Here is a 24626-nt window from a genome sequence, read left to right on the forward strand (position 1 = left end):
AGCTTCAGTGTGCTGGTCCTTGTGGACAGAGGGAAGGGCTTCTGAGCCCACATGCCTGCTGCCATCCTCAACCGGTCCCTGGCTCCACTCTGAGCCCCCTCCGGAGTGAGAGGGGACCCAAGACAGGTGTCAGAAGGCACAAGCCCAAGGGGTCCAGCCTGCCCCTCAGGGGCCCGATTTAGGCCCACCACACAGGGACTGGGCAGAGCCGACTCAGCCCTGGGCCTAGTTGCCAGAGAAGAGAGGTTCCCCCGCCCCCACCTCCTGCAGGGACAGGGCCCAAAGAGGGGGGTCACCCACCCCGGGTCAACAGAAGGCAGCGGCCTCGGTCCCACCTGACCGACCACAGCAGGCCAGAGCGCATAGAAGCACCTTGCTACCCATGTTTGCACACCCACTCAGCATGCTTTGGGATCTTTGTTTCGTCCTCCCTCTCCCAAGCAAAGTACCAAAACTACTCCAGTATGGATGGACATGGGGGAGGCAGTGGCAAGCAGTGATTTTGTGGTTTCCTGCCCCCGCGGGCTAGCAGCCCAACAACAGCAGGTGTAGGGCCGGGCTCTTCTTTCCATCCTACCTTAGCTTCCTCATGATATATTTACTTTGTGGTTTCAGCCTCCCCAGGGGTTGGGGGCAGGGGGAGCCAGGCAGGGGGGTGAGAGGGGAGCCAGTGGTCCTGCTCTCCTGGCCAGAAACTCCCCCTCCTCACCTTAGAAGGCATCCCTCAGATGATTGGAAACACCTCAGTGGGGGCCACCCTGGCTATGACCCATAACCTCTGCAGACATGAAAAGACCCACACCCCACTCCAGTTGCTCACCTCCCCCCAGGCCTGCCCCCTCCCCCAGCCGAGAATCCTGTGCTTGGCAAGCTGCTTCCTTCTGGCTGTCTTTATCCTTGGTGGGAGATCCAAGAGCTGAGCCCTCCAAACACACCAGGCCTCTGCATTCTGGTGCCCCCTTCCCCCACCCCCACCAGGTTTCTGTGGATGTTGGCATCCAAGGCGAGTGGTCAGTGGTGTACGGGACCTGCCGTGTGCACAGCTGCAGCACCCTCCCTGGGGCCATCCGTGAACTGTGGACCACCGTGAGGGCGTCCTTGTCTGCCCAGACTGGGAGGGACCTGGCTCACCCACCTGGCTGTACCCCCAGCACTCTCCAAGCCTGTGGGGGGCGCACACAGTAGTGCATGGCCATTCCTGTGCTTTAGTAAAACTTAAAAGAGCCAAGGAAGTGCCTACAGACCCCACAGCACAACCACTTGCCAAGGGCTAGTGCACCAAAGTTTCCTAGCACAGCCCCCGCGTGCGCAGAGGGTGAGTGACAAGATGAAAGAACAAAGTAGTGAGTCCTGGTGAAGGGCAATGTCCCCTGGGGAGGGTGGCCTCCAATATAGTAGGGGTGAGGCAAGAAGGCTTTGGGGTGGGGCAGTAAGAGGGTGGTGTGAGTAGAGGCGATGGCAGAAGTCTCAAGTGACCAGTGGGGTGAGGATTTGGATGCACAGCCCTCGGGCTCCTGCCAGGAGGACGGTGATGAAGACGGCCGTGAGGTCCTGACAGGGAGGCCCAAAGCCTAGGGTGGCACCAGCTAGGGCCAGAGGTCTCTCCCACAGGAAGATGCAATTCTAGTGTCCAGAGGACGGGAGCAGGGGCGCAGAGTGAATCCTGCTTTGACCCTTCATGAGTGGCTGTGGCAAGTGACCGGCCCGTGCCCGTGCCTCGGTGTCCCCTTCTGTGAAACAGGGGTCACAGAAGGACGCTTTCCTAGGCTCAGCGAGGACTCTGCTGGTCAGAGCGCTGGACCCAAGGCCCAGCCGCTCCACCTCCATCCCGGAACCTGCAGCCAGGAAAGGCCCAGGTGTCCAGGAAAGCCCTGTGCCTACCGGCTGTGGGAGCCAGGGTGCCCCAGGGACGCCTGCCGTGGGGACAGGCCCCGGGAGCCTCGGCCCTTTCTGGAGTCGGGCTAGTCTAAGGGGCTCTGACCGCGGGGCGGGGTGTGCCAGTGGGCGGTGGGTGGGGGTGGGTCCCGCGAGGGTGACCACTAGCAACCATGGTGGGGAACCGGTGGGGGTTCTCCCCGGAAAGGGGGTGGAGGCGGCGAAGGCGGGTCAAGTCCAGGGACAGTGGCTGCCGGGTGGGGGGTGGGGGCAATTACCTGGGCCAGGGAGGCCTGGGGGGGGGGTAAGGCGGAGATGGGGGGGTGTTGGCGCAGGGAAGCGGAGTGCGGATACGCGGGGCGGTGGCGCATGGGGGGGTGGGGGTGCGGGGACCGCGGGGCGAGGGGGGGGGAGGGGGGTGCGGGGACCGCGGGGGGGGGGGGGGGGGGAGCGGGAGTGCGAGGACCGCGGGGTGAGGGTGTGGGTGCGGGGACCGACTGGGGGGGGGGGGAGCGGGGACCGCGGGGGGGGGAGAGCGGGGGTGCGGGGACCGCGGCGGGGGGGGGGTGCGGGGGGGGGGGTTGGGGGGGGGGGGGGGGGGGGGGGGAGCGGGGTGCGGGGACCGCGGGGAGGGGGGGGGGGGGGAGAGCGGGGGTGCGAGGACCGCGGGGCGGGGGGGGGGGGAGCGGGGTGCGGGTGACCGCGGGGCGAGGGGGGCGGGGACCGCGGGCGTGGGGGGGGAGAGCGGGGGTGCGAGAGACCGCGGGGCGGCGGGGCTGGGGGTGCGGGGGACCCGCGGGCGGGGTGGGGTGGCGGGGACCGCGGTGGGCGAGCGGTGGTTGCGGGGAGGGGCGGGGGTGCGAGGACCGCGGGGCGGGGTGGGGGGGCGGGGTGGGGGGCGGGGACCGCGGGGTGGGGGGGGGAGCGGGGGTGCGGGGACCGAGGGGCGGGGGGGGAGCGGGGTGCGGGGACCGCGGGGCGGGGTGGGGTGCGGGCACCGCGGTGGGGAGAGCGGGGGTGCGGGGACCGCGGGGCGGGGGGGGAGCGGGGTGGGGTGGGGTGCGGGGGACCGCGGGGGGGGAGCGGGGGTGCGGGGACCGCGGGGCGGGGTGGGGTGGGGTGCGGGGACCGCCGGGCGGGGGGAGCGGGGGTGCGGGGACCGCGGGGCGGGGGGAGCGGGGGTGCGGGTACCGCGGGGGGATAGCGGGGATGGGGGGACCGCGGGGCGTGGGGGCGGAGCGGGGGTGCGGGGACCGCGGGGCGGGGATGCGGGGACCGCGGGGTGGGGTGGGGTGCGGGGACCGCCGGGCGGGGGGGGAGCGGGGGTGCGGGGACCGCGGGGCGGAGTGGGGTGGGGTGCGGGGACCGCGGGCGGGGGCGCGTGGGGGGGCCGGGGGCGCGCGGGTTGCGGGGCGGCCGCCCGCGTACGCGTGGGTAACTGGCGCCGGACTCGGAGCGCACCCTCTGCGTCTCCCTGGCAACCAGCCTGGGCCCCGCCCCTCTCTCCCGGTCGCGTCGGGAGGAAATGGGCGTGCGCGCGGCGTGCGCTTCCGGCACGAAGGGGGCGGGAGCGAGTGCGAACTGGCGGCGAGGAGGACCAATCGTGGGAGACAGCTGGGGACGAGCCAATTGGCAGGGCCGCTGGGCGCGGGCAGGGGCGGAGCCCGGGGCGGGGGCTGGCGAGGCCGAGCCAATCGCGGCGACCCGCGGGGCCGGGGGCGGGGCCGGGGCGGGCCGGGGCGGGGCCGCGGCGGCAGGGACGGAGGAGGCGACGGCGGCCTGTTCCGGCGGGGTGTGGGGTCGGGGTCCGGGGCTGCGGCCGGCCTGGCCATGCTGCAGCTGCGGGACTCGGTGGACTCGGCGGGCACGAGCCCCACGGCAGTGCTGGCGGCCGGCGAGGAGGTCGGCGGCGGCGGCGCGGGCGGCGGCGCGGGCGGGGGCGCGGGCGGGGGGCGGCCGGGCGCGGGCACGCCGCTGCGCCAGACGCTGTGGCCGCTCAGCATCCACGACCCCACGCGCCGCGCCCGCGTCAAGGAGTACTTCGTGTTCCGGGTGAGGCGGGGGGCGCGGGTCCCGGGGGGGCGGGGGGCGGGGGCGGGGGCCGGGACGGACGCTGAGCCCCGCCCCGCCCCGCCCGCGCAGCCGGGCACCATCGAGCAGGCGGTGGAGGAGATCGGCGTGGTGGTGCGGCCGGTGGAGGACGGCGACATCCAGGGCGTGTGGCTGCTGACCGAGTGAGCGGGGCCGCGGGGGGCGCGGGGGCGCGGGGCGCGGGGGCCGCCGGGGCTGACGCGGCTGGGCCCGCAGGGTGGACCACTGGAACAACGAGAAGGAGCGGCTGGTGCTCATCACCGACCAGGCGCTGCTCATCTGCAAGTACGACTTCATCAGCCTGCAGTGCCAGCAGGTGGTGCGCGTCGCCCTCAGCGCGGTGGACACCATCTCCTGCGGGGAGTTCCAGTTTCCCCCCAAGTCGCTCAACAAGTAAGTGTGTTCAGCGGGAGCCGGCGTCGGGGCCTGTAGGCAGTGCTTGCAGCACCAGCTCCCCGTCAGCGCGTCAGCGCGAGGAGGTGCCCTCGGAGGAATCCTGGCTCCAGAGAGGCTCTCAGGCTGGTGGCGGCCGGAGCTTGAGGCGGTGGAGGCAGGCCTGACTCGGCATCTTAGGATGGGGCTAACTCAGCATTTTATCCCTGGTCAGGAGAGGGTGACACCGTGACCTCACACTCTGCTCTAGTTGAAGTTTAACAGAAGAAAGGTAGTGTGTCCTTTTCTGTTTACAGATGTCCCTGCAAGTTAAATCTGAGCGTTTAACAGGCAGCTTGGGGAACGGAGTGTTGTGAAACACGGGAGCCTAGACTTTACTCTGGTCGGGTGACTTCGGCTGCAGGGGTTTGCTTGGGTCGGGAAGCTGTGCTGACCAGGGTGCCAGCTAGCCGCCAGGCCTTCTGGGCAAGGGACCTGAAGTGACAAACGTGGCGATTGTGTCCCAGCCCACCTACACGGTCTTCCCTGCCCCCTAAGCTGTGCTGTGTAAAGGTGGACTTGACCAGCACAGCACGGGGGTGAAGCAGCGTCCCGGGGTCCCACACCTGCCTGGGCTGCCCAGCGCTCTGTGGCCTGCTGCTGCATGAAGTCTTTGTCTCTTCTCCATAGGCGAGAAGGTTTTGGGATTCGCATTCAGTGGGACAAGCAGAGCCGCCCTTCGTTCATAAACAGGTGGAACCCCTGGTCCACCAACGTGCCCTACGCCACGTTCATAGAGCACCCGATGGCCGGTGCGGATGAGAAGACGGCCTCTCTGTGCCAAGTAAGACCGTCGGAGCGGTGCTGCCCAGCTGTGACGGTGACATCCTAGGCCAGGCCTGCCCACCACGGTTCTCACTTGTGGCTGTGCAGCATTTGAACTGTTCTGCTAAAACCAAGGAAGCAAATGTTTTAAGTTTCTTTTAAAAGTCTTAGTTATCTTGTGTTTAAGTAGCCTCACGTGGCTAGTGGTTCCTGGTCAACGTAGCTCTATAATGTGGCCTCTGGTGGCCATGATGGCCTTGGAGAAGGACCCAGAAGGACTCTGGCCAGCAGTCTGCTGAGCCAGAGAGGACAGTGACATGGGTGGGCCCTGCCTGCCAGCCGTGCCCCTCGACCTGCTTAGGTGGCCTGGCGGGTGGTGGGCAGGATGAAGTTGTCCCCCTGACAGAGTAGCTCAGACCTGCGGAGGGCAAGGCTCTGCAAGGCCTGTCGCCTGTCCCCGTGAGCCAAGGGATAGCCAGCATGTGGCTGGAGAGGCGTCTCTCCCAAGGACAGTGGCAAAGCTGACACAGAAATGGGTGGGGTTTTTTTCTGGTGTCAGTGACTGATTGGCAACCTGTTTTCTCTCTCTTTAAGTTGGAAAGCTTCAAAGCTATGTTAATCCAAGCTGTCAAAAAAGCCCAGAAAGAGAGTCCCTTGCCAGGACAAGCCAACGGTGTACTGGTTTTGGAGCGTCCCCTCCTCATCGAGACCTACGTGGGATTAATGTCCTTCATTAACAACGAGGCTAAATTGGGTTATTCCATGACCAGAGGCAAAATAGGCTTCTAGCTGCCCCCCACGGGTGGACGTGGGGGCTTGGGCAGCAGACCTGAGGCTGGCTCCAAGGCCCCTGCAGGGTCGGGGCTGTTAACCCTTAGGGAGCACAGTGCAAGTAGAATAGTCAAATGGATTCTGTACTTTAGCTGAATCTTGAACATTGGGTAATAGGAGCTACAGACAAAGAGCAAAGTGAGTCTAGCCGTCCTCGTCTTGGCCGGTATTCCATCTTCTAGAGTTTATTTCCATGTCTTTCCTGGAGTATCTGTGTGTGGCTTCTCGTGGCCCTTCCCCCAGCCCTCTAGCATGTTAATAAATATGTGCTCCCACCGGAACCTCCCTGCTAGCACTTCAACTGTGTAGATGCCTATACCCGGCAGAAGCCTTGAGACCCCGGTGCCTATAGTTGCAAATACATTTCTACTTGGTGTCAAATTTTATATTTTGAAATGTAATCCATTTTTTAAAAGCTTATTGCAAAACAGGCCAGCAGGCTAGTGAACTAAACCAGTCTGCCTTGTTGGCTTCTTAGTGAATAGTAGCTTTGTGTAAATATGTTTGATCTAAAGTCCTACTTTTCCTAAAATTATAGTGTTCATACCTATGGCATCTTTCCCGGGCCCAGAAGTCCACAGGAAGTCGTGTGTAGACAATTCATTGATATGAGAGTTACCTTGATAGTTCTTTGCAAACAATTTGACACCCATGCCTGTTCTAGGTTTGGGTTGCCATAGTCACATTTAAAATGGGGATTGTTCAGTTTGCTTTTTAAGGAAGGGATCTTGTCAGATTCTTGTTCCTCATGCTGCTGACACTCGGCTGGGTCCCCACCGCGCCTGTGCAGACCCGAGGCCGCCCGCCTTGCCCTGAACAGGCCAGAGCTGTGGCAGCTCGCAGAGCATGTCCATGGGACCTGCAGCACGCTGCTCGTGCTCCCACCTGTCCTCAGCTTGCTGGCTTGACTGGGAGCGCTTGTTATCAACTGAAGTGCTGGCTCACTGGTTTCTTCCTCCTTATTTACAACTCTGGTGTAGCGTTAGTTGGCATGGATGTGATCCAAATGCAGCAGCCTGCTCAAATTGGAAAGCTGCCTCCACACCACCTGGGTCTTGAGCATTTGCTTTTGGTCTCGTAGTAAAGACATTTACAGTTGAACGGATGTCGCTCCTTCCTTGAAGCTGTTAGCTCTGTAAAGCTCCCAATTTGCTGTGCTTGTTCTGGATCCTTGGGGGGTCCTGTTCTGGTACAGCTCTCTCACGGGGAAACCCAGACAGTGGTGTGCAAGCTAGCCTGTAGCCAGGATGGCGAACCCAGGTTTGGAATCCTACTTCCTCCACTTCCTCAATCCCAGCTGCTGTCAGAAGCACCCGAAGGTAGAGGTGAATGGGATTTCCCTGGACAGAAGGCCAGGGTGGACCCCCTGCAGAGCTGACCTTGACCCAGTGGCCCCCCGGTGGGGCACCACCCTCTCAGCACTCAGGGCTCCTGTCCCTGCACTCCAGAACATGCCCCAACACCCCATGGGAAACCCAAGCCCGTTCTCCAGGAAACTCCAGGGATGGGGAGCGGAGGCTCCAGAGCAGGACAGGATGTTATCTGAGGGACAAACAGCTGCTGGGGGGCAGTTATTTCCTGTGAATGACCCCAAACCTGAAACAAGAAATCCTTCCCACAACCCAAACCTTCACCAACATAAGCATCAGCCATTTTGTGAATTACCAAATATTTATTTTAAATAAAAATTCGTTTCATACCATACATATTTACAAAAATGCTATAGAAAAATAAAAGTGAGTCCTTTCATCTGGGCCACTAGCTGCAGCAGCTCCCCAGAGAAACCTGGTCCCGACTCTGCAGCCGGCAGGTGCCGGGGGGTGTTCCCCTCTGGTCACACCCAGGCCTAGATACGTATGGGTCCTACGTGTGGTCACCTGGCCGTCCGAAGGTGGTGCCAACCCTCTCCTCAGTCTCCAGGAAACACAGACAGAAGTGATCCTTACTGAGGAGAGCCACTGAATCTCCGTTTAAATGCCAGCACAGAGAAAGCACCTGAAAGTCACCTAGAGAGAGAGAGGTGGCCAGAGGGTTAAAGAGTGAGCACAGTCCCAAATCCTGTGGGCAGAGAACAGGCCTGGAGAGCCCCAGCTATAGCCCCAGATGCCCATTCAGGGGGGGTCTCCTACACCCAGAAAAGCTGAACACCTCGGGGCCCTTGCCAGATGTGCATACTGGGTCTGGCCGTGAGGTTTACCCGAAGATCCTGAGCGAGGCTCTCAAGTGAGCCACAGTATCCAGGTCTACAGAAATGTGCCAGTGTGCTAGGGCTCTGCCTATGGTGGGCCGAGAATATTGTGCTCACCTTCCCCGGGCACCTGCACTGACACGCAGCCCGCCGGCGACCACAGGTACACCCTGCTGCCTCCCGTGCAGATGGCCAGCCGGGGCTGCTGCGGGTCCCACTGGAAGGCACGCACTGGGGACAGCTGCTCCAGGACCACGAAGAGTTTCAGCTTTTGTATGTCCCAGATCCACACGGCATTGGGGATGCTGTCTGAGGGAGGGTGGGGAGACAGGGCAGGTCCTGGGTTCCTCACCACCCCCTGCCTGCTTCAGCATCCACACTGGAGAGGACACTAGGGGCAGGCCAAGGGACCCAGGGGCATGGCTGCCACTCCGGCATCTGTACAGGCTAGACCCCCCCACCCCAGTTCATAGGCCACAAGGGCACATTGGATGGTTGTTCTTAAAGCCCTTAAAAATGTAAACACCCTTCCTGTATAAACCAAACCAGCAGCCATAGTGGTGCCCAGACCCTATTCTCTACTGAACAAAAGAAGAGCCCAGTGGCAGGGGACACTGACACACAGCGGTCAACCTGCTGCTGCTCTGCAGACAAGGCCTGGTCTCCAGAAGCTTCTGTGGGCACAATGTCACAGTACAAGACGGGAGGACACAACATCCTGGGAAGCCTGTTACCAGGGTCTCTTCCCATACAGTCTGAATGCCTGGGCACTGGAGGAAACAGGACAGGATGCGGGGCTGCAGCCACTGACCGTTTTTTGTCGCCAAGAAGTAGTTGTCTGGACTGAAGGCCAGCGCTCCCACTCCAATTTTTGGGTTTGCTCGGTCAGCAACCGGCTTCAAAGTCTGTAAGGAAACTGGCACCGAGGCGATCTCATCTAGAACGTGGAGAGGGGACACTGCAATCTCCACCTCAGGGCAGCACTTGCACCGCTTGACCCATGTGGGCTGCTGCCTGCCCCAATGGGGAAAGCTCACGTTACGTTAACATGTGGGGTGGGGGCTTAACAGGAGTGGGTCCCGCGCTGGGAGCTATGTCACCTGTCAGTGTCCTGAACACACCACCACGGGGTCTACATCGTGGAGAGGCTGCGCACATGAGGCAGAGGTGTGTGGGAAACCATGCCTTCCCCTCAATTTTGGTGTAAACCTAAACTGCTCTACAAAATAGTCTTAAATACCCCACATTATAAAACCAGCAGCAGAAGGTTGTAAGAGGATGATGAAGTAGGCAGGTGTGCCTCCCCCTTCTGGGTGCTTACTGGGCCTGGGGGAGTGGGGCACGGCCTGGCTCAGGGGCCGCTCCAACATCTCCTCCATCCTAAAGTTCTGTCCGCTGTACCAATGTGGGAACCAAGGCACAGGTGCCCTGCCCAGGCCCCACAGCTCTGCAGCTCCAGGGCCCCCGTTACTAACGGCTCCTCCTCTTCCTGGCTCATCCAAGGGCGTTTTACCATCCATTAAAGAAATTGCCCTCAGAGGACCAGCTGTCAAAAATGAGATTTCCAGTGCTTAGATGCAATCAACAAAACATTTCCCCAGGTCTACTGATTCATGGGTGGAGAGATGCTGGCTGGAGCTACTACAGGAAAAGCAAAATGTACCTTAAAAATAGAATGTCTAAGAAAAAAAAAAAAAAGAATGTCTAGGAACACCTGGATGGCTCAGCGGTTTAGTGCCTGCCTGTGGCCCAGGGCATGATCCTGGAGCCCAGGATCGAGTCCCACATCGGGCTCCCTGCCTGGAGCCTGCTTCTTCGTCTGCTTGTGTCTCTGCCTCTCTCTGTGTTTCTCATGAATAAATAAATTTTAAAAAAAAATAGAATGTCTGGGGGCACCTGGGTGGCTCAGTGGGCGAAGCATCTGCCTTCAGTTCAGATCATGTTCCAGGGTCCTGAGATAGAGTCCCACATCGGGCTCCCTGCTCAGCAGGGAATCTGCTTCTCCCTCCCCCTCTGCCCCCCAACTTGTGCATGACTACGTGTACTTTCTCAAATATATAAACTCTAAAAAAAAAAGAAAGGTCTGAATTCCACCTGAACAAATGGCAGTCTCTCATAAAAAAAAAAGGAGAAAAAGTGAACCCCCCGCCTGCTGCTCACATTTGCTCTCGGTGGTGGAGGATGGGCCAGGCGCTGCTCTGGGTGGGGGGAAGGCAAGGCGGCCCAGGGCTAGCCGTGGATTCTTCTCAGCTTCCTTATACACAACCTGGAACACAGGACAGTCCTGCCACCACCCCGCTCAGGACGGGCAGAAGCAGATGTGATGACGGCACCACAAGGCAGGGGCCCAGCAGCACCCACTCCCTTGTGGGGATTCTCAGCACCCTCAGTGGCTGCCGACTGCAGGTTTATAGACAACTAACAGACACAGGCCAAGGGAGCGAGGGGCATCTGTGACTGGCAGCCTGACAGGCCTGTGCCGGAGGAAGTGAAGGAGCCCCCGCCTGCCCTACAGCATTAGACCGCGCTCGGGCTGCGGGCTAAATGGCTGGCCTGCTCGGTCTTGGCCTCCCAAGACCATTGCTTGGCTCGTCTGTACCTCCCTGGCCTCAGGACCTCTGCCTGAGCCTAACATCCCCAGGTATCCCTCCTTCCCTTCCCTTCCCTTCGACACTGGTACCTGTAGCCCTGCCCCTGCCGACCCTCCTTCCATCTTTACTCCTGTTTCTCATCTGTGGTCAAGCTCCCCAAGGCGGAGGTCAGTCTGTGCCCTGCTGAATGGATACACATGCCTGCCTCAGGACCTTTGCACTTCCTGTTCCTGCTGCCTGAACTGCTCCTCCCTCAGATCCTGTATCACTTCTTCCCGGTGTCTGACCCTGTAACCCCTCGGCAAGCTGCCTGTCCCTGCCTGCCCTAGGGACACCCACCTCCACTTCTCTAGCCTGGTCCCCCAGCTCCAGATGCTCAGTGCTTGCAAGTGGGAGGTACTGGGGGTAGTGGGGGAGAACAGGGCAAGGACACCATTCCAGTCCTTTGTGAACGTGGACAGGAAGACAGGGAGAGCACTGGTGGCATCTGATGCGTGAACAGTGGTAACGACAGAAGTTTCTGGTGATGAAAGTACCTACATCACAATCAATAACGTGATGTAAAGAGCAGTATTCTTCTGCCTCCCTTCCCCAAATACTGCTCAAAAGGAAACATGCGTTCCAGACTTACTATTTTGGGATTATTGACGGTTGCTGGATGCCCAAACTCTGTGATCATTTTCCAAGTCACGTGATTAAGAATGCGCACCTGAGGGGGGAAGGGGAGCATGAGGGCCTGGCCTGCGCTGTGCCCTGGGTGTCATGGAGGGCACCACCCTGTCCTCACCTTCCCGTCGTAGCTTCCAACCGCCAGGAATTGACTGCTGGGGCTCCAGGCCACTGACTTGACACCCAGGGACCACTCATAGGCACAGTACGCAGACAGGAGCCGGCCATCCAAGGAGTAAAGCAGGACCTTGTACTGCAGGAGACACTGTGGTTGGTGAGACGCACAGCGGTCCCACATGGGAAGCATATAGGCACCTGGCGGGTGGAGGGACCCTCGGAGAACAAGCAGGAAGTGGGGAGGACAGTGCCGCAGGACAGGCCCTCCCACAGGGGTGACCTATGGACCTTGGCCACAAACAGAAGGACTTTCTGGTCAAAGGGCTGCTGCTCAGCATCAGAGCCCAGGAAACTAACCAAGCCGCCACATTTGGATAGCATCTGGTAAACACAGGTGGATGCGCTTAACACACCAGGGACCTACCTGGCTACTTTGCATACCTCCAGACAGGTGTCCCACACTGCCAGCACACAGCCGTTGGGGGCCCACTCAATCCCTGCGAGGTCCTGGGTCTCCGTATCGAAATGCTTCCGAAGGCAAGAGGGAGAAACAAATTCAACTGGAAAGTGTTTCCTTAAACAGATTCACAATTTATGATTGATATTTTTAATACATTAGTATTTCATTTACTTATATAGAAATGGGCAAAAATATTACAGCTCTGTCCCTCTGCCATTAAAATCCTGCCTGAGCACTGAGGTCTCAGGCTGGCCGCCAGTGGCTGCAACCTCCCCGGCAGGACAGAGCCCAGCAAGGCCCAGCACCACTGGCCACACGTGCCCCTCTCTCTCCCTCCCCCTGCCTGGCTCAGCCTCACTCCTGTAAGGCCAACCCAGGCAAGATCCTGCCAGGACACCCCATGCTTAGTTGGGGAGGCCTCCTCGGTGCTCTGAGGAAACGGGCATTCCCATTCTGGAGGCTTCTCTGCCTCCAACCTCCTGTAGACAGAAGCCTGGCCAGGGCAGGGCTCTGTGCCCTGGGCTCCGAGGCACCCTGGCATCTTGCCCAGAGCAGGCCCTCCTCCTCCTCCTCATACAGTGGTATGGTATGACCCCAGGAAAGTGGCTCACGATGATGCCTGTCACCTCCTCTGCATGCCAGGTGGGCTGCGAAGCTGCACACAGCCCCTGCCCTCTGGCGTGAGGACAGCTTGGTGCTGCATGCTCTCCTGACAGTGTCCTGGAGCAGCTGGGAACCCGTGTTGGCCACCCCACCTGCAGGATCAAGCGCCTCCTACCCGCAGGAGCTGCCAGTCGCTGCAGACAAAGACGCTCACGTGATCCTTGCAGTCGCGCCGCTCCGCCAGCGCCATGTAGCGGCCGTCCCGGGTGAAGGTGATCCCTGTGAGAGAAGGGCCTGCTGTCCAGGGCCGAGGAAGGGGAATCACACTTGCAGAGGATGTGGGAAGGGATGGGTGCACGCGGCCCACAGCGGAGCCACGGAGCCATGACTGTGGTCTTGGCTCTACAGCCTGGGCTGCTCCATACATGCCCCAGGCCCCCAGCTGGCGAGATGTGTGCAGGAAAACCAGGGGCACCGGAGCCCCAAAGAGCCACAGAATGTTACTGGAAATACAGCTTTGACCTCAAATGACCCCTGACAGGTTGTCACACGCCTAGAAAACAAAGCATAGGGAACTCCGCTGGCTTTAAGTCAGCTGGTCGTTACACTTATTTTTACTTTTGAATGAAAGTACTTACTTGGAAGAAGTAAATTTAAGGTAAGAATCTGGAAATAATCTTTGGGAGAAAATGCTCAGCTATATTTTCCAGACCTGTTTGGGCTCAAAAAGCCCCAGGCCACAGCTCACACTTTGTGAGCCAGAAGAACACACAGATACCTGTTGTTTCCACTCAAGAAATGTGTATGCTGTCTGGAGAGACACTCATACTCAGGTTATAAAGATAAAAAATGAATGTGCGATCACATTTCATTCAAATTCAAGTCACAAACTTAATAACAGAAAAAAATGGAAGAAATATTCAAATTACATAAGGCTTCCTTCTGCTTATTGAATGACAGACACGTGACTGCACATTCAGGGTCGGGTGTCCACTGGGCACTCCGGGCAGCCCCCCGGAGTCACACAGTGGTAGGCCCAGTGTGTGGCACCTCCCCCAGGCTCAGAAAGCACCGGGCTGGTGACAGGAGGCCTAGTGGCCTGAAGTTCAGATTGGGGAGGGGAGGGGGGCGCGGAGGTCTCAGGAGAGGCATGAATGGTGGGGCCTGGCCCCAGTCCTACGACATGGGGATGGGGACCACACATATAGCCTGCTTCTTTGAGGCCCTTTGACCCACTGAGATTTTGCCTCATCCTCTAGAGACACACGTGGGAATCACAGAGAAGCATCAGCAGGCACGGGTGCAGAGAGACAAGCCAGTGCTGCGCTGAGACGCTGCCCATAAACCCTCAGGGATGGAACAGGGCACCCCCTCCCTGAATCTCTGAACCCAAACTACACAGACATGGCTTTCAGATCAGCTTCGGCCGACTCACCCTGCTGACAGGCCTTAGGATATTTGATGTAGGACACAGATTTTGTGCACAAGGACCAGACAGTTATCCGCAGCTGTTGAGAGAAAGGGGAAAGAACACAGGGAAGATGCAGCAGGTTCCGAAAGACTGCCTGAGGTCACCAGCAGCCCGAGTGTGCGGTTTACTGCAGAATCAAAAACAGTAGTAGCTCCAGGGCTGTTTTCTTCTGACAGTTTACTGTGGCTAAATCTCATGTTCTTGGTATTTGCTTTTCATTTTGTGACCATTATGTGAGCGACACAAGGTCAAACATAAGGGCATTTTAGTTTGAAATTTCAAAGTAACAGTTTTCCTTTTATAACAGACCTGCGGAAGCCGTGTAGTCCAGGAAACATGTTCACGTGGGAATGCTGTCCAGGACTATGGGTGTCCCCAGGACTGAGTGAGGTTGCCTGGTTCCTCCTGTGCCTCAGCAGACTTATGAGCAGGAGGTGGCAGGACAGGACCGCCCGCGCGGTGGCTGTGCCACATGGGGCTTCTGGGGTGACCACTGTGTGGCATCAGCCGCCTGTCCTCTCCTGTCCCTGAGTGCCTGACGGGGTGGACACGGACACGTGTCCCCAGAAAAAGACCTCAGAGGGGACGTAGGCCTCTATGTCACAACATTCAAGTGTTCAAACACTCGTCTATACTTGCATCTAATACTGAGCTTCTATAACCCTCTAGATCCTTTCATAGTTGAAAAGTGAATAGAATAGCCACAATTTCTTTACCCCAATTCCTAGTTTTGTTTCTGAGAACTGTCTCCATGCCATTGCCATTGGCCAACATGGAAGTTCACTACCTGGAGCGTCCAGCAGCTGACTCTGAACACAGACAAAGCTGGAAAGTTCACATGGGCTTGGGCACAGTAACCAGAGAACGTGCTATACGCACAAAGCCAGGCTAACAGATCATTAGAACAAGAGTCCAGACACAGACCTGCACACATGACAACTGCTGACAGAAGTGCAACTGGGGAAGACAAAGATTCAAAATAGGTCCTGGATCTAAATGTAGGCACCAAACCATGACACTCCTAGAAGAAAACAGAGTAAACTCTTTTTTGATCTTGGGTTGGGGCGGGGGGGGGGGGATTTCTTTAGATGCTAAACGCAGAAAACATAAAAGAAAAAAGATGGATGTTAGATTCCATCAAAATGAAACACTTCTGCTCTTTTAAAGAAGCTTAAGGAAACGAGAAAGCAAGCCACGGAGCAGAATAAAACACCTGCCAAACACCACCTAACAGAGGACCTGCGTCCACAGAGTATCACCAGAAGCTTCACAACTGAGTGACATGACAAACAACCTGATAAAGATTCAACAGATATGGACAAGTCATACAAAAACAAGTGCCTGAAGGATGTTTAATGTCATCAGTCATAAGGAAAACACAAAACTGCAAGGAGACACGACACAGCAGAGACCAACAACAGAAACCTGGAATGACAAGTGTTAAATGAGAACGCAGAACACCTGAGCTCTCACCTGGGGGAGCAGGCACGGGCAAGGGTGGCAGGCATGGGAGAGAACCATTGGCAGCTTCCTAAAACAGTCCAAGGGCACCTCTAGGTATCCCACCCCCAAGGCAGCCCTCCTGGCACTCTACCCAGGCATCCCACCCCTGGTATCTCCCCAAGAGTGAGGACGTGAGGACGTGTGCACAGACTCCTATGTGCGTGTTCACTGCACTGTGTCCATCACAGCACACATGGGGAACAGCCCAACTGCGCGTGGATAGGTGGACAGAAAGCAAATGCCCATCCCTGTGCAGTGTGATGGCACCCAGCTACCAGGAGCCACTGCTAAGGCCCTGGAGGACAGTGGTGCTGAGTGACAGAAGCCTGCAGGCTATGTGGTCCTGGGGCCAGCGTCAGGGTGGACAGGGTCACTGCTCTCGCTGGGCAGGATTGCTTACCAGCCCTTACCTGGCTTTGTGGAGGTGTAAGAAAGTTTGTCAGTTTATTTTTGTTGAGGCGGCTGTAGTCTGTTTACAATGCAGACCCCAAGACTCACAGACATGGAAACGTGGGACATAACAGGAGTGAAACACCACGAGCACCCGAACCAGGAGACCATGCTACACCAACAGCCAATAAGGCAGGCTGTGAGGCAAACAGGTCCATGAGGAATGAAGAACGGTGATTTACATAAAGGTTCAATTCACCATGATGATACAACAGTTCTCACTGAGTATAGCCGGTAACAGCCTCGAGTATGTGAGAAACACCTGAGAGAACGAGGGCAACGAAGAGGCTAGACCCATCAGACAATGGCGTGCTATAAACCTGTGACTTAAACAGTGTGCAACTGGCACATCGATGGAGCGAGAGCAGGATGAAGTCAAGTGTTTGGGGCACCTGGGTAGTGTAGCCGGTTATGTGTCCGACTCTTGGTTTCAGCTCAGGTCATCATGACATCAGGGTCGTGGGATCAAGCCCTGTGGGGCTCTGTGCTCAGAGGGGAGTCTGCTCGGGGTTCTCTCCCCCTTGCCCTCCCTTCTCTTGCACTTACTTTCTTTCTCTCTCAAACAAATAACATCTATAAAAAAAAAAAAACTTCAAAAAAATCAGACATGTTCTGTAAATATAAAGAAATTCAGTTCTTGAAAATGTTATTGGGAAAAAGATAAAAATTGATCCCCACCTCACACCACACATTGTTATGGACTCCACATGGCCCTGAACCATATATTTACATGAAGTGTGAGAATGTATAGGCATGTAAAACAAGATATGAAAGCATTCGACCTCACTAACAGGGAAATGACTATTAAAACCAAAATGCAATAGCACTATAGCTCTACTGGATTGGCAATCATTTTAAATCCTGATACAGGGATGCCGGTGGCTCTGTGGCTGAGCGTCTGCTTTTGACTCAGGTCATGATCCCGGAGTCCTGGGATCAAGTCCCATATCAGGCTCCCTGCAGGGATCCTGCTTCTTCCTCTGTCTGCGTGTCTCCCTCTCTGTGTCTCTCGTGAATAAATAAAATATTTTTTAAAAAGTAATAAACGAGATCCCTGGGTGGCTCAGTGGTTTAGCCCCTGCCTTTGGCCCAGGATGTGGTCCTGGAGTCCCGGGATTGAGTCCCACATCAAGCTCCCTGCATGGGGCCTGCTTCTCCCTCTGCCTGTGTCTCTGCCTCTCTCTGTGTGTGTGTCTCTCATGAAAAAAATAAATTAAAAAAAAGTAATAAACGGGATCCCTGGGTGGCGCAGCGGTTTAGCGCCTGCCTTTGGCCCAGGGCACGATCCTGGAGACCCGGGATCGAATCCCACGTCGGGCTCCCGGTGCATGGAGCCTGCTTCTCCCTCTGCCTGTGTCTCTGCCTCTCTCTCTCTCTCTCTCTCTCTCTCTCTCTCTCTCTGTGACTATCATAAAAATAAATAAAATTAAAAAAAAATGTCAAAAAAAAAAAAAAGTAATAAACAAATAAATCCTGATACAAATGCTCTGGAAAATTGAATGCAATTTACTCTAACCAGGCAACCTCCAAGGTTACACCCAAGACAGGGCATCTCAACACAGGTCATGTACAATAGACTCTGGAGAATGTGGATCCCAATACCTCAAATGCCCAGCAACAGCAGAGGCGCATGATTTCTCCTAGGAGGGATGGAAGAACCAGCCACACCGTCCACATGGATGAACGGACAACCATGGAGGGGGAACAGACATAGAATACAGAGGATGAATTCATGTAAGTAAACTTTAAATAAAATAAATGCAAACCAAACAGTAGTGTGTACACAAGCTGAAGAAAGGCAAGACGTGATGAGCACAGGGTCAGAGGGTCGCTGGGAGGCTCTGTTCTCGGGCACCAGGGGAAGCACACACATAGGCCTTCCTTTCTCATACCCCCGGAACCTCATCCAGAAGGTGCATGATATGATTTCTCTGTCATATTGATGTAAGGGAGGCAGAGGGCCCGTGGCATATGCCCATCTGGAGACTGGATCCTGGTCCCAACAATTCTGATCATGAGGACTGTCAGGCGAGGCTTTATACATAGCTAAAATCACCGCATCTGGAAACCGAGTTTTAACATCTTTAAAAGGCCAATGTGTAGACCACAGGGAAACTGAGTGCCCTTCGACTGCTGCTCACTCTCCAAGAGCCTCTATCAGCAGATGTCAGATTAAAGCAGGATTTCAAACTGAAGCAGAAGCCGTGTGGAGCCACACAGCCATCTGGAGCAGCCATCCCAGCCAGGCTGGGTACAAACCTTATCCCAAACGATGCCAACAAGAGAAAGACCCAGAAAGACTGGGTGATACCCCACAGGGTCACTCCGCATCCTCATGGCTGTGAACAAATACACCCCCTTGCCACATGCACACACTGGGCAGCTGGCAGCCCAGACCTCAGATGGCCCTCGGGGGCTTCAGACCCAAACACTGGGTTATGATGCCCCTCTAACAGCACACTGATAAAGGGATTCAGGGAACTTTCTACATTTAAAACAAACACCACTGACACCAAAGACCTTCTACCCTCACACCTTGTATTTGCCAAATTCCCTGTATTTATATATTCATGAGTCATATTTATACTCCCCGGGTTAGCTCGGAGTTATTACCAGATTTCAAACACCTGTCTCCATATGTGGGGCCCCTGGGCAGTGCCAGTGGCCTGGAGGAGCACCAGGGTGGACGCTGTGGATGAAGCAGTGACCAATGGTCACAGGTCAGGCCTCGTAAGGGAAAGATGTAAACTCATTCACAGGGAAGCTCACCTTCTACTGTCAAAGTAAAGGAACCTTTTAAATCCCTAAGACTGTAATTGAAGAATTTTTTTTTACAAATCTGCTTTATTTTTCTTTAAAATTGGGCAGAAAGATTATATAACGACACTGTGTGATTTTAACACCCTGATGATTTAAGACACACATCTTTCTTCAAAACTTACCCATATAACCACTACCATGTGATTTCAGGAGGAATGGATTCGAGACGCGTGCCTGTGCACTTACATGGAACTCAGTGGTATTGAGAATGTGGCGCCCGTCGGGGCTCCAGCATGAGGCCACCAGCCCGGCCGAGCCCTCGTCGATTCTGCAGTGCCATTCCGGCTGCTCCAAGGACCACACCTGTATTTGCAACACACAGAAGTGCAGAACCGCGACAGATCAGCTCACTACCCAAGCCTAAACACAGCTGGCCGTCAACTGCTCCCAGTCACAACCCAGGGAAGCTTTCCAAATCTCCCGTGCGGAGGGGCCGGTTCCTGCTGGCAGCACGGAGCCTCACTTCTGCGCAAATCTGCTATGTTGAGTTTTAAAGTTTATGCCTTCACCAGCCCTAAGCGCTCCTTTAGGTTCACTTTAGATCTATAAAAAAACACCACATCTACCACTTCCCAAAACCCGTGACGCCCAAGTTGCTAGAACACTGTGAACACTTCCTGTTATGGAATTCTATTTGGTTACAGATTAAGAATATCTAAGAGTTTTCTCGTTTTGAAAGTACTTAAACCATGAAAAGTATTATACTTTTAAGGGAAAACTAGCTTTGAGCTACACTGCCTCTTTTTTTTTTTTTTTTTTTTTTTTCAAACTATGAGGGCACAGAACATGATCACTGTCCAGGAAGGCTCCTGGCTCTGAGCCCTGAGGGCAGCACACCTGCACCAGCCCCCGCTTGTACATGGCACACAGGATAAACAGGGAGTCCGCCGACCACTCGATGTGCTGGATCTGGTCCAGGCATGTGTACAGCTGAAGGATCTGAAGGGTGTTCACATCGCGGACCACTAACCGGTACTGCACACAAGAAGCCTAGAAAGGGAAAAGAAAGCCCTTGATGGTCTACAATCCAAAGGAAGGGAGCCTGTGGGATATCCGCGCTCCCCTCCATCCAGGAATTCCACTTCCTTCTCTCCCTTCAGATGCATCTTCTATCTGGATGACCTCATGTTCACCAACTGTATTGCCCACTCCAAACATAAAGGAAGTTCACACAAAGATACAGTTGAAACATACAAACTATGTGTTAAAATTATGTTCCAGGGTAAAGTATTCTGTTAAAACTCTCTACTCGAGTCATTTTCTACTCCTTTCCTACTTAAACCTGAAGAACTAAGGTAGGAAGCACTGTGAGTCGAGCTCTTCTGTGAACTAACCAAGTGCTCTGCTGCTTGGACGACCTACAGACAAGCCATAGGAAGTGAGGATGAGGACTCGGGGTTCTTGGTGAGGACCACTGACACGTAAGGATGCTTTTAGTAAACACTCGCTTACTTCCAAGTAACAGAACATACACTCTGGTCTCTGCCCCTGAGCCTTGGCACAGGACACTTAAAGCCCCTGAAACCTCCTGTGTAAAAGGAGCATCTTTTGTTCTAATGAGGCAACTCTAGGTGGGTTCCTGGTCCCTAGAAATACCAATAGTTATGATTAGAAACTTGAAATTTTCAGCCCCATGCCATCCTCTGGAGATGGGGAGAGGGGCTGGAAATAGAGTTCATAAATGATCATGAGGAATCTTCTGTAAAATGCCAGAAGTACAGGGATCAAAGAGCTTCCAGGCTGGTGAACACACCCACGTAAGGAAGGTGATGCAGCCCACACTCACAGGAACAGAGGCTCCTGCATCGGGACCCTCCCAGACCTTGTCCTACATATCTCTTCATCTGGCTGGTCACCTGTCTCTTTTATCATATGCTTTAGCACACTCACAAACACAAGGACTGTTTCCCTGAGCTCTGTGAGCCACTCTGGAAGAGTCATCAAACCCGAGAGTGCTGTGGGAATGTGGGACTCGCAGTCCAGTGAGACAGAAGTTGTGTGTAACCTGAAGGCCTGCTACTGTGGCTGGCATGTGAGGTGGGATGGGCACAGTCCACCTGTGGGGCTCAAGGCACACAGTGCCAGAATGGACACCCCACTAGTGTCCTGGAGGTTCAAGGGCTGTGGAACACCCCGCTTCTGGCAAACGTGACCGCGAGTGTCAGCAGTGCAGTGAGTGTAGCAGCAGTGTGACAGCAAAGGAAACGTATGGGGTGAGGAACATACTTTCCTGGCATAGGAGGGAGAAGCAGAGATGCTTTCCTCACAGCCGCACTGCCTTACTCTGGATACTGACTAGCAAAATGTTCAAGTGTCAACACGGTTTTCTTGAAGACAGTTTATGGTCATATTTGTTAATAATACCCACATCTAAGCAAACAATTTGAGTTTACTCATCTGCTGACTATAGATTATACCACAGTTTAAAAATCAAGAACTGATTTTTAAACGTTAACGGCTTCCTCTGGTCCTTATCGAGATCAAACCAGATTATTGGTTTGTGGTCTATGAATAGACGTCTTACAAAGGCTTCATGAGTTGTCCTTGTCCAAAGGAGAGGGGAGGGGCGACTGGGGGACTCGGTCGGTGAAGCATCTGTCTTCAGCTTAGGTCAGGTCATGATCCCAGGGTCCTGGTCATGATCAGCAGGGAGCCTGCTTCTCCCTCTTCCTCTGCCCCTCACCCCGCTTGTGCTCTCCCTCTCAAATAAAATCTCTTTTTAAAAAAAAGGAAAGGGGAGGGCAACTGCAGCTTAGAACAAGCATGGGTCATACTGTAGCTTTGCAATCAGTTACAATGAACTCCTTATGAAATGGAACTTCTGTATCAACACGTAAAAACACATCAAATCTGTTGCAAGGGGGCAGCCCGGGTGGCTCTGCGGTTTAGCGCTGCCTTCAGCCCAGGGCCTGATCCTGGAGACCTGGGATCGAGTCCCGCGTTGGGCTCCCTGCATGGAGCCTGCTTCTCCCTCTGCCTGTGTCTCTGCCTCTCTCTGTATCTCTCATGAATAAATAAATAAAATCTTCAAAAAAATCTGTTGCAAGATATTAAAAATAGCAACACAGACCTACTTTCTTCAGGATTTAGGAGAGCTTTGAAGAACAGGATTCCAGTAACATTATTATCAAGCTTCTTGCTTTATTTTCACTAGAGTGTAGAAGCCCAAAGAGCAACAAAAAGAAAGTAATATATAGTCTCTTTCTGTAATTTATTGGGATTTTTATAAAACCAATATATGGGGAGCACTTTGAAAAATACACCAAGGTTTCTGGGGTGAACTTTAAGCAGAAGACATTATGTATTTTTTAGCTGAATGCTAATTTATATGATTTAGAATACCTCCATAAAGGAGTTATATTCTCAAAGAGCTAGACAAACAACAGGAATGTTAATAAGCCTCAATCTGAAAACGAATCATAAGGCATCAATAAGTTCATATAGAGAACTAAATGCCCTTTTGTAAAGCATCATTTTTTTCTTAATGGATTTCCCATGTCAATTATCCCCTCTACTGCCTCCTCCACCCAAGGTTCTAAGCATATACACTGATGATATTGGTACATTTCAAAACTTCCATTTCCTGTCCAGAGTAGCTCGGTGACTTCAGCACCATTCTCTCGCCTGGTAATGAACAGCTCAAATCCTAACAGCTCAAATAAACAGCAATGCAGACAACTCCATTTATCTGGACATAGAACACTATTATTTCAACCACTTATTTGGCACATGGTAGAGACCGGCGAAGAAGCCTGGGAAAGACAACGCAGCTGCACTACTGTACCAGGGTCCAGTCAATGGAATTATATATCTGCCTTTATGTGTCAAAATAACAACAGTGAGCTGAAATGCTCCGTATCCTCAAATGTGTGGAGACAGCATTGCCATTATCTGCCTCTGACAGATGGAAACTGAGGTGCAGGGAGGCTCACACCTGCCCAAATCCAGTTCCTGGGGGCCCCTGCTTAGAGCAGGACTGCCTGAGTCCCCTGCCCCGGGTATCCACCCATCCCCCTGTCCCAGGTATCCACCCCCCCCCCGCCCCCTGCCCCGTGTATCCACGCGGACCCGGATATCCACCCCCATCCCCCTGCCCCGGTGTCCACCCCGGGGACGCACCCCGGCCCCGTGCCCCGGGTCCCCCCCCCCACCCTCTGCCCCGGGTCTCCACCCCAGCCCCCTGCCCCGGGTCCCCACCCCGGCCCCCTGCCCCGGGTCCCCACCCCGGCCCCCTGCCCCGGGTCCCCACCCCAGTCCCCCTCCCCGGTGTCCACCCCGGGTCCCCGGCCCCCTGCCCCGGTGTCCACCCGGGTCCCCACCCCAGTGTCCACCCCGGGTACCCCCGCCCCCTGCCCCGGGTCCCCACTCCCGTCCCCCTCCCGGTCCCCACCCCGGCCCCCGGTTGCAGGCATCCGCCAGGGACCACTCGTTGAGGCCAGTACCCGCGGCCCCCCGAGCTGCCCCTCCTCCGGCCCGAGGCCGCTCACCAGGTATTTGCCATCCGGGGAGAACTTGCAGAGCAGGTTGGAGAGCTTGAACACCTCGGAGAAGTTCATGGCGACCGCAGAGCCGGGGCCGCGCGCTTCTGTGCAGCTGGGGCGGCCGCAACCGCTACCTCCGCGGCCGGAAGTGACGGAGAGCGGAAGCATGGCGCAGCCTATCAGGGCCCCGGGTGCCCGCGCGGCATTGTGGGGCTTGTAGTTCAGGCGGCTCCGCCCCACCGCCCTTTTTCCTGACTCGGCTGTCCATTCCCGCCAGGGTTGCCAGAAAAACGCTGGGCGCGCGCTCAAATTGAATTTCAGACGAACGACGAACCATTTTTGTGGACAAATGTTTCTAAAACTTCATGGGACAAATCTATACTAAAAAAGGCACCCAATTATCTGAAATTCAAAAGTAAATGGGTGTCCCGTGTGTATTTACTCTTACACGTGTACCTATATGTAAACACTTAGATGTAAATATATTTGCATATAACCGTGTTTCTCTATATATGTAATAGTGCATATGCACCTGTGTAAATGCGCATTCGTTTTCCCTACGTGTTTCAGCGGCATCGGGCAACCCTACCCCGCCTCCCCTGGGTACCACCTAGGTCTGGGGGAGCGACTGGGGCGCTGACTCCGCAGGGGCGGGCGTCGCGCTCCCTCCGGTCCCTCGCACGCGCGCCCTCCGCGTTTGGACCCGCGTAGAGGAGAGGCACCGCGCGGGAGCCCGACCTGGGCCGGGGTCCCCGCACGGGGCGGCGGGCACCTGCATCAGCATCGCGCGCTCCGGGCTCGCTCCCAGCGAGTGCCGTGCCCCTCGCCTTCTGGGAACCCCTAGTCCTCTTTCCCCGAACAAGACTTCCCCCAGGTCCCGGCCAGGCCCTGCCAGCGCGTACGCAGCCTACCGGGTCGCGCGGGCCCAGACACCTGCGCTCGATCCTCCGTCTGAGAGCCCGGACCCAGCCTGGCTCCCCCGCACACCTCCGTGCGCACGGCCCCGGGTCCGCTCCCCGAGGACGCCCCCCAACTCTGGAACAAAGGGGTAGGAAGTGCGCGCACGCGCCCAGGTGGGCGGTGCCGGCCTCCCCCGCACAGGGCCAAGCGGATCCGCGCATGCGACTCGCGACTCGCCCTCGGGTCCTGCCCCCTGCACCTCGAAGCCACCTCGAAGCCAGGGGGTGAGCAGTACAGGTGTGTACAAGTGAGCCGAGTGCGCCAGGGGAGATGCGGCCCTCGGCGGCCGGAACCCGGTTGCACCAGCCCGGTTCGCGCT

General features: G+C 56.0%; 2 protein-coding genes across 2 annotated transcripts; one reads left to right on the forward strand and one right to left on the reverse strand.

Annotated features, from left to right (window-relative positions):
• The first annotated feature begins 3646 nt into the window (after positions 1-3646).
• Positions 3647-7095, forward strand: TPRG1L (tumor protein p63 regulated 1 like). Its single transcript, XM_041771605.1, has 5 exons — positions 3647-3927; positions 4018-4109; positions 4183-4359; positions 5029-5182; positions 5758-7095. The coding sequence occupies exons 1-5, from the start codon at positions 3706-3708 to the stop codon at positions 5950-5952; spliced, it is 840 nt and encodes a 279-aa protein (XP_041627539.1). The 5' UTR covers positions 3647-3705; the 3' UTR covers positions 5953-7095.
• A 556-nt stretch (positions 7096-7651) lies between these two features.
• WRAP73 (WD repeat containing, antisense to TP73) lies at positions 7652-23507 on the reverse strand. Its single transcript, XM_041771603.1, has 12 exons — positions 23354-23507; positions 19704-19856; positions 19053-19169; positions 14058-14130; positions 12798-12901; positions 12001-12087; positions 11561-11695; positions 11405-11482; positions 10343-10448; positions 8994-9119; positions 8300-8491; positions 7652-8000 (listed from the first exon to the last, which is right to left on the reverse strand). The coding sequence occupies exons 1-12, from the start codon at positions 23420-23422 to the stop codon at positions 7858-7860; spliced, it is 1383 nt and encodes a 460-aa protein (XP_041627537.1). The 5' UTR covers positions 23423-23507; the 3' UTR covers positions 7652-7857.
• Between the last annotated feature and the right edge of the window lie 1119 nt (positions 23508-24626).

The sequence above is a fragment of the Vulpes lagopus genome, chromosome 10, assembly GCF_018345385.1.
Source record: "Vulpes lagopus strain Blue_001 chromosome 10, ASM1834538v1, whole genome shotgun sequence".
Taxonomy (NCBI): domain Eukaryota; kingdom Metazoa; phylum Chordata; class Mammalia; order Carnivora; family Canidae; genus Vulpes; species Vulpes lagopus.